This window comes from Pelodiscus sinensis, unplaced genomic scaffold (assembly GCF_049634645.1).
Source record: "Pelodiscus sinensis isolate JC-2024 unplaced genomic scaffold, ASM4963464v1 ctg65, whole genome shotgun sequence".
In the NCBI taxonomy this organism is placed as follows: Eukaryota; Metazoa; Chordata; order Testudines; family Trionychidae; genus Pelodiscus; species Pelodiscus sinensis.
This window is the reverse complement of record NW_027465825.1, coordinates 653,782-662,742: the sequence shown is the minus strand read 5'-3', so window position 1 is coordinate 662,742 and position 8,961 is coordinate 653,782. Positions and strand designations below refer to the sequence as shown.

The 8,961-nt window shown below is 47.3% G+C and overlaps 1 protein-coding gene across 3 annotated transcripts in view; it reads right to left on the bottom strand.

The window, feature by feature from the left end:
• Positions 1–6,014: 6,014 nt before the first annotated feature.
• Positions 6,015–8,961, bottom strand: part of PIF1 (PIF1 5'-to-3' DNA helicase) — a 69,949-nt gene continuing 67,002 nt past the window's right edge. For all 3 annotated transcript variants that reach the window (XM_075914604.1, XM_075914605.1, XM_075914606.1), the window contains exons 11-12: positions 8,126–8,317; positions 6,015–7,108 (exon numbers count right to left, since the gene is read on the bottom strand). In XM_075914604.1, coding sequence (XP_075770719.1) covers positions 7,100–7,108; positions 8,126–8,317 — 201 coding nt within the window. In that variant the 3' untranslated portion in view covers positions 6,015–7,099. The remainder of the gene's footprint in view (positions 7,109–8,125; positions 8,318–8,961) is intronic.

Genomic DNA, 8,961 nt, shown 5'->3' with positions numbered 1-8,961 from the left:
CAAACCAATCATCCTTCTCTAGTGATGGTAGTATCTTGGCAAGGGTCACCATCTTGAACCTTTGATGGCGGATGTATTTGTTTAACTTTCTGAGGTCGATGATCGACCTCCATCCTCCGGTCTTCTTCTCTGTTAGAAAATACCATGAATAGAAGCCCTGTCCTCTGAACTGAGGAGGTACGGGCTCTATGGCCCCTATGGAGAGCAAACGCTGAGCTTCTTCTTTCAAACGGCTCTCGTCAAAGGGGTCCCTGAAAAGGGACGGAGTTGGTGGATTTGTGGGTGGTATGGTAGTGAAGGGGATGGTGAGCCCAGATACCACCAGTTGCAATACCCAGCGGTCTGATGTAAATGCCGTCCATTGGTTTTGAAAGGGTCGAAGTCAATGGTGAAAGAGATGACCGTTGTTGTTCCGTCACAGTAAGGAGTTGTTGCATGCCCTCGACTGAACCATCAAACTTGCTGTTTGGGATTTTGCTGGTTGTTCGAATGGAATGGTTGGGTTCTTCTACGTTGCGCGCGCTGCCTTTGACGTGATTGGTCTATGGCTCTCTGTTGATGTTGTTGTCTTTGATGGGGTCATTGTACCTCTTCTGGTACAGATAATATTTCTTGTGGCAAAAAGGGTGTGTGTACATCCCCAAAGTGCGGAGCGTAGACCTGGAATCTTTTCAGAGTGCAGGATCTCATCCGTCTTTTCCGCAAACAATTTGATTTTATCAAAGGGGAGGTCCTCGACTTTTGCGTGGAGTTCCTTTGGGACTGCTGCGGCAGCTAGCCAAGATGAACATCTCATTGTTATTGCAGTTGCAGTGGTGTGAGCTGCTGTGTCTGCCGCATCCAAGGAGATCTCCAGACTCACCCTAGATGCCATAGAACCCTCCTACACTAGGGACTTCAGGAGGGGGCGCTTGTTTTCTGGAAGGTAATGAAGAAGCTGAGATTTTTTTCATAATTATCAAAATTATGGTTTGATAATAAGGAAGTATAATTGGAGATACGCAGGAGAAGAGTCGCTGAAGAGTAAACTTTCCTGCCAAATGTGTCCAGCTTTTTGGTATCCGGTGTTGTCTTATACTGCGGTGCCTTGGCCCGTTGTTGTGCTGCATCCACCACCAGGGAGTTTGGCTGCGGATGGTTGAAAAGGAATTCTAGATTCTTGGCCGGAACAAAATATCTCCTATCGGCTCTTCAGCAGGTTGGTGCTACTGATGCCGGTGTCTGCCAGATGGTGTCTGCTGCTTCCATAATGGCTTCATCAATAGAGATGGCCAATTTTGCACTCTGCCTGGGGTGCAAGTTTTTCAGCAGTCAATGTTGTTTCATTTGTGACTGTTATCTGTATTTCTTGGGATTGAGCCACGCGCTTGAATAGGTCTTGGAATTGCTTAAAATCATCTGGTGGGGACGTGTCCGGTGGGAAAACCGCCCCATGAGAAGACACGGGTGAACCGTCAGGAACTGGGTTTTCAGACTGATGGTCGTCCTCTTCAGACAATTGACCCTCTTCCAGGTCTGACTGCTGCGTGAAGGGGTCGCCAGGTGACGGTCACAGTAAGGAGTTGTTGCATGCCCTCAACTGAACCATCAAACTTGCTGTTTGGGATTTTGCTGGTTGTTTGAACGGAATGGTTGGGTTCTTCTACGTTGCGGGTGCTGCCTTTGATGTGATTGGTCTATGGCTCGCTGTTGATGTTGTTGTCTTTGATAGGGGAGAGTGCCTCGTTGATGGTGGGTTGTAGCGTGAGGACTGTTGATGTGTTGTAAGCAAAACTCGTGAAGTCATTCTGCCGCTCTACTCTGCACTAGTTAGGCCTCAGCTGGAGTACTGTGTCCAGTTCTGGGCGCCACATTTCAAGAAAGATGTGGAGAAATTGGAAAGGGTACAGAGAAGAGCGACAAGAATGATTAAAGGTTTAGAGAACATGACCTATGAAGCCAGGCTTCATGAACTGGGCTTGTTTAGTTTGGAAAAAAGAAGATTAAGGGGGGACATGATAGCGGCTTTCAAATATCTAAAAGGGTGTCACAAGGAGGAAGGAGAAAATTTATTCCTCTTGGTTTCTGAGGACAGGACAAGGAGTAATGGGCTTAAAGTGCAGCAGGGGAGGTTTAGATTGGACATTAGGAAAAAATTCCTAACTGTCAGGGTGGTCAAATATTGGAATAAATTGCCAAGGGAGGTGGTGGAATCTCCCTCTCTGGAGATATTTAAGAACAGGTTAGATAGACATCTGTCAGGGATGGTGTAGACGGAGCTTGATCCTGCCTTGAGGGCAGGGGGCTGGACTCGATGACCTCTCGAGGTCCCTTCCAGTCCTATGATTCTATGATTCTATGATACCCAGTGATAGGAATGTGGGCGTGATGAGTACGGAGAAGAGCAGTGGTACTCGTAATACTGATTTGATGGATGAGGAGACGAACACCTGGACGATCTATTGCTGTTATGCTGTCTCTTGTGCCTGATGCACGGAGAGTAGTAATACGACCGTCCATATGGTGGAGAGTAGGATGGGTGTCTATAATAGCCCCCGCAATGAAGGTGCCCATATGGAGAATCCCATGTATAATAGGTATGATGCCTGGGGCTGTGGTACCTGTCGCCATGGTGTGAAGGTGAGCCATACACCGTAGGAGAAAGAGAGGGACCCGGTGAAAATCTTGTGGAAGGAGAAAGGTGAGTATCCTGTCCCCGTGCTATGAATGGTGCCGCTGCTTGGGGCTGCGTCTCTGGCTCCTGCTCCGGTGCGTCAGTCAGCTGTTGCTGCGTTGTATATACCGGTGCCAGAGCTGGTTGTAATTGAGAAGCACCACGTAGCTTGATTGGCGAGATGCCGGTGCCGGAGGGGTTCCCTCCGGTGCTGGAGGCATATCCGCGATAGTGTACTGCTGTGTAGCCACTTGCTGGGGAAAAGAAAGCAGTGCCGGCGCATTCAAAGTGTGCGCGCAGCTTGTCCGCGCCACAGCTGCCTTCAGCACCAGCAACGCTGCCAGTTCAGTTGCCAGTACCGGGAGAGCTTTTTGCGGTGCTGCCGCTGCCCACGCGGCTTTGTCCTTGGCTTTTGAAGAGGAGCGGTGCGGTGCCGGCACCTTTTTCAGATAGGCTACGCTTGCCGGCACCGAGGCTGCTTCTGGCCCAGAATACAGTCTCTCGGGTGCTGCAGCCTTCCTTCCCTTTGTCCCCGAACCAGATGGTGAGGATCGCGGGACAGAGCCAGAAGATCCGTGTTTGCCCACCACCATTATTTCAGGTGAAAGGGATCTGGCTGGGGAGTTTTTTTTCTTTTTCTCCCGCAAATCAGGGGAAGAGATTCTTCTCTTAGGGGTTCTCCCCCGTTGCTCAGGAGTTCCCACATTGGGGTCCAGTGCCTTATCAAAGAGGAACATCTTTAGCCACATCTCCCTGTCACGACGAGTACGGGCTGTCATTTTTGAACAGTGCCCGCACTTATGGGGAGTGTGGCTCTCCCCCAGGCAACATGAATGTCCATCAGAAATTGGCATTGGCTCACTGCAGTGGGCACATTTTTTAAAACCTGGAGATCCAGGCATGACTGTTAATCAGTGTCTTCCCACAGAACAAGGTTTTTATTTTAATTTAATTTATTTATTTATACTCTGCAGCTGATCCCCGGCTCGTAACAGCAGGGAGCCGCGGCTTTAACGAGATGTTAACAGGAGTCCTTTTTGTTTGTTTGTTTTGTAGATAAGATAAAACAGGCAACAAAGGAAGCTAACTATATACAATTAACTAATTGCAGGTTCCCGAGGGAAGGAGAACTGCTGTGAGGAGAGAGACTAGAAGCTCCGTCTGTGTCCAGGGACGGTTGAGAGGAACTGACAGGGAAGCCAGGTGTGCCCGAAGATTAAAGGGCGCGAACGGCACGAGCTGTATTCTGTGCAGGCACACACTGCTGAAAACAGCTATGCAAAGCCTCCGAGCTGCGGCACCGGGACAAACCCAACACCATGAGTGGAGCACCCACGGGGACCACTCGAAGAGGAATTTAAGGTTTTAGTTATGACCTATAAAGCCTTAAATGAATTGGGTCTGGGGTATCTGAAGGACCGTCTTCTCCAATATAAACCTGCCTGGGGATTGAGGTCAGCTGGGGAGGCTTTGCTTTGTGTTCCCCCACTTGTGGAGACAAGATTAACATCTACACAGAACAGGGCACTCTCAGCTTTTGTTCCCAGGCTATGGAATTCTCTTCCTCGGGATATCTGCATGGCACCAACGCTAGCGTTTTTTTGGCATCAGGCTAAAGCCACCCTTTTTACTCGTGCTTTTTTATTAATGTTTGAGTCTCTATGTGTGTGTTCCTCCTCTCTATGGCTATGTCTACACTCGCGGCTTCTTGCGCGAGTAATATCCAAATGAGGCTAGGCGTGGAATATCGCAGAGCCTCATTTGCATACCTAATGAGCCACCATTTTTTTTTCAGAAGAGGCTCTTGCACAAGAAGGAGCGTCTACACTGCCCCTTCTTGTGCAAGAAAAACCCTTTTGCGCAATGCCGTTCTTCCTGAAAAATAATAGGTGTAACGGTATTGCTCAAGAGGGTTTTTCTTGCGCAAGAAGGGGCAGAGTAGACACTCCTTCTTGCGCAAGAGCCTCTTCTGAAAAAAATGGTGGCTCATTAGGTATGTAAATGAGGCTCGGCGATATTCCACGCTTAGCCTCATTTGCATATTACTCGTGCAAGAAGCCGTGAGTGTAGACATAGCCTATATGTTTTTAGCTGGTTATGTCCCTCTAAGGTCTCATTTTAAAATCTCATATTTTAAATTTTATATATTTGTAATTTTTTTTTTGGTTCTTGTAAGCCGCCTTGAATATTTTAAATAGAAAGGTGGGGTAAAAATATTTAAATAAATAAAATAAATAAGCCTTTCACATCCCTACTCTGGTTATAGGCAAGATGCTCTCCAGACAGTTACCGTATTTCAGGAAGACTACAGAATACCAGACAATTCCTTGAGAGGGCCCAAAGGACACCCCCAAGCATATTGTGCCTCTTATAGAGGCAAAGGCCTTTTCTCAGAGACCCATCCCATGCTGACAAGATCCACCTACAAAATAGCCAGTCTATTGCCAGCTACCCGCTTGATCTAGCATCCCATTCTCACACTCCAGAATTTACAAAGGACCTTATTCCCCACCCCCATCAGTATGCAGAGCAATTCCTCCTCCAGTGAGCCCAGTCCCAAGCAGTGCCGCGCCGCGCCCCGACCTGCTGCCTACCTGGCTGGCTCTCTCCTTCCACCCCTGCCTCTGCCACTGAGCACCTGGCTCTTCTCCACAATTTGCTGCCCAGACCGCTGCTCCTATGGCCCCGCAGGCCCAGGCCTTTCACAGGCTGTAAGTCATGGGGCTGGACGGGCTGATGGTGGCGAAGGTGTGGGGCAGGCTGCAGACCAGGCACACATGCACTCAGGGACAGGAGGCTTGAGTTGCAGCAGCTGCATCACGGGAGTTTCACTCCCCCCCCCCCCCCATCTCCGAGTGTATCATGGGAGCCGGAGTCCCTCCCCTTCACCCGTCTCTGGCTCTTTCCTCTGGCTGTGTCAGACTGAATGAGGCTTTTTTCAGGCTCCAGCCAGGAGTTGGAGTCACTCTTCAGGAGCAGGACCCAAGTACTAAAGATGTTAAAATGTGGTTAACTGACTAGTCTATAGGCACTTCCACATTCCTGCTAGGGCTCTTGTACATTTCAAAAGAGAAATGCAGAACTCCGCATACAGCCCGGAACCAGCGGGAAGTCCCACTGATTCCAGGCTGCACAAGGTATGCCAGCAGGGGCTCTTGTGCATTTCAAAGCCATGGAGCCCAGAGTCAGTGGGGGACTCTCAGAGTCACTGAGTCCTGTCTTAGTGGAAAATAGTTTACTAAATCCCAATGTAGTATTCCCAAGAAACTGAAGGCTGGGTCATACTCAGACCCTGTGAATTAATGATACACCCATAATCCCTTCCATCCCTACTTCTAGCACTTACTATGGAAAACTGCAGTAGGTAAATCCTTTTATTGTCATAAAGCACTATCAAAGTTAAGAGGACAGGCATCACTTCATATTACTTCACCCAGCAGTAATACTAGTGAACCCACCCTGTCTCACCAAGCGAAACAGATGGCATCAAATGGCACTAAACCAGGATGCACCTTACATGACCAGAGTGACATCTTCTTAACACTTCACCAGCTGGAGATAGCATACTTGCAGGCACTAGCATTGTTCTCTTCAGTTTCCTCCCAGTGTAACAAGAGCCACAGCTAGTAGGCTCCAGTTCAGCAACTCCTCCAGGTTGCAAAGGACAAGTTCAACATTATGCAAGTATGTGTTCATCAGGAAGGGTGTGTCTAGACTACATGCCTCCGTCGATGGAGGCATGTAGATTAGACAGATAGGCAAAGGGAAATGAAGCCACGATTTAAATAATCGTGGCTTCATTTAAATTTACATGGCTGCCGCGCTGAGCCAACAAACAGCTGATCAGCTGTTTGTCGGCTCCACGCGCTAGTCTGGATGCGCCGCGCCGACCTGAAAGCCTTTTATCGACATCCCCCTTATGCCTCGTAGGATGAGGTTTACAGGGGATGTCGATAAAAGGCTTTCATTTCGACAGGGGAGCGTCCAGACTAGCGCCCGGAGCCGACAAACAGCTGATCAGCTTTTGTTGGCTCAGCGTGGTAGCCATGTACATTTAAATGAAGCCACGATTATGTTAATCACGGCTTTATTTCCCTTTTTCGAATACACAAATCTACATGCCTCTGTCGACGGAGGCATGTAGTTTAGATGTACCCGAAGAGAGGTTGGCATGCGATGCTGTCTTCTATCCAAAATAGGCAGGATGTAAGCAGATGTAGAGTTTCCTCAGAAAGTTAACTCTCTGAACATCTAGTGTTTTCACTGTCTGGGCACGTGTGGGCTTCGAGCCAATGAATCAGAAACACAGATGAAGTAAAAATTCACAAGTAGTATAAGATCTGCCCAACAGCTTGGCTGCTGAGACCAGAACAGTCTATGCTTGTGTCTCTCAGAAGTAGCCCACGGTATTCTCAGCTAGATTTCCAATTCTCCTTCCCCTCTGCTTCAGTGCATCTGTATGGAGAAACCAAAGAGAATAAAAACCAAGAGATTTCCAGTGAATCCTCTCCCTTTTAGTCCTTCAGTGAAAGAAGAAAGACTCTGCTTAGGGAATTCTCAGCTGTGTTCTGTGCAGTATATCTGAATATGACACAGAATCATAGCATATTAGAACTGGAAGGGACCTCGAGAGGTCAAGTCCAATCCCCTGCCCTCATAGCAGGACCAAACACCGTCTAGATCATCCCTGACAGATGTTTATCCCACCTGCTCTTAAATATCTCCAGTGATGAAGATTTCACAACCTCCCTAAATAATTTATTCCAGTTTTTCACCACCATGACAGGAAGTTTTTCCTAATGTCCAACCTAAACCTCTCTTGCTGCAATTTAAGCCCATTGCTTCTTGTCCTATCATCAGAGGCCAAGGAAAACCATTTTTCTCCATCCTCCTTTTAACACCCCTTTTGGATACTTGAAGATTGCTATCATGTCCTCTCTCAGTCAAGCCCAATTCTTTCAGTTGTCCCTCATGTTTTCTAGACCTTTAATCATTCTTGTTGCTGTTCACTGGACCTTCTCCAATTTTTCCACATCTTCCTTGAAAAGTGGTGCCCAGAACTGAACAAAATACTCCAACTAAGGTCTAATAAGAGTAGAGCGGAAGAATGACTTCTCGTGTCTTGCTCACAAGACTCCTGTTAATGCATCCCAAAATCACGTTTGCTTTTTTTGTAACAGTGTTAAACCACTGACTTCTATTTAGCTTGTGGTTCACTATGACCCCTAGATCCCTTTCTGCAGTACTTCTTCCTAGACATCATAGACTAAACATGCTTTTTTTCACCCATTGTGCAAAACATCTGTCTTTCACATGCTTTCCCATCTACTCTTCCCTGCATTTTCCCAGTCCCGTCCTTCCCATCACAACCCGCTGTGCCTCTGTTCTTTGAAGGGACTATTAAGATTCTGAGTTTCAGTGCCTGTCTCTGCTTGTGACAAGCTAATGAAGATCCTCAGTTGATGAAGTTACCTGATATAGAAGTTGCTCTTTCTGTAAGTGATTGTAGAATTGTAGCACATATGGATTGGCTCTCACAACGTTGGGATCAAAATCCAGAACTCGGAGGCCCTCAAGACTACGGGCTCGGGAAAGGGCTACATAAGCCTGACCACTTTCAAAGACACGAGACAGGGAGATCTCCACACAGTCTAACGACATGCCCTAGTGTATAGAAGACACAGGTAAAAGCAAGTGAGCTCATATCACACAAGCCAACCCTCACATCATATGCTACATCTTCATATGGGATCCATCGCCCCTATCCCCAATATAGTGATGGAGGTATGATACCAGGAAAATGCAGGTCCTATTCATACCCATCTCTTCCCAATGCAAAGGGAACTTTTTAACTTCCTTTTACACATTTCTACTGAGAATTTTCATCTCCCATGGTTAAGAAAGATTAATTCAAACTGGAACAGATGCAGGGGAGGACTATTAGGATGATCAGAGAAACAGAGACCTACCTTACGAGCTGAAACCTTGGCATGTTTAACCTAACAAAATGAACGATATGGGGAGATATCATTGCTTTCTATACAAACATCAAAGGAATAAATAGTAGAGGGGGAGAGAAGTTAAGGCATGAGAATGGCGTGACTTTACATACTGCTGTAATAATCTTTGAACAAAATGTGCCTTGTGAGGGATCATTTTAAAACTAAGAAGAAGTTACTGCAGAGGATGAGTACTCATGGTTCTTCGAGATGAGTGTCCCTGTGGGTGCTCCACTCAGGTCTGTGTCCTTGCACCAGCAAGCAGAGATTTTTGCCTAGCAGTGCCTTCCTACACTGCATATGTGCAGT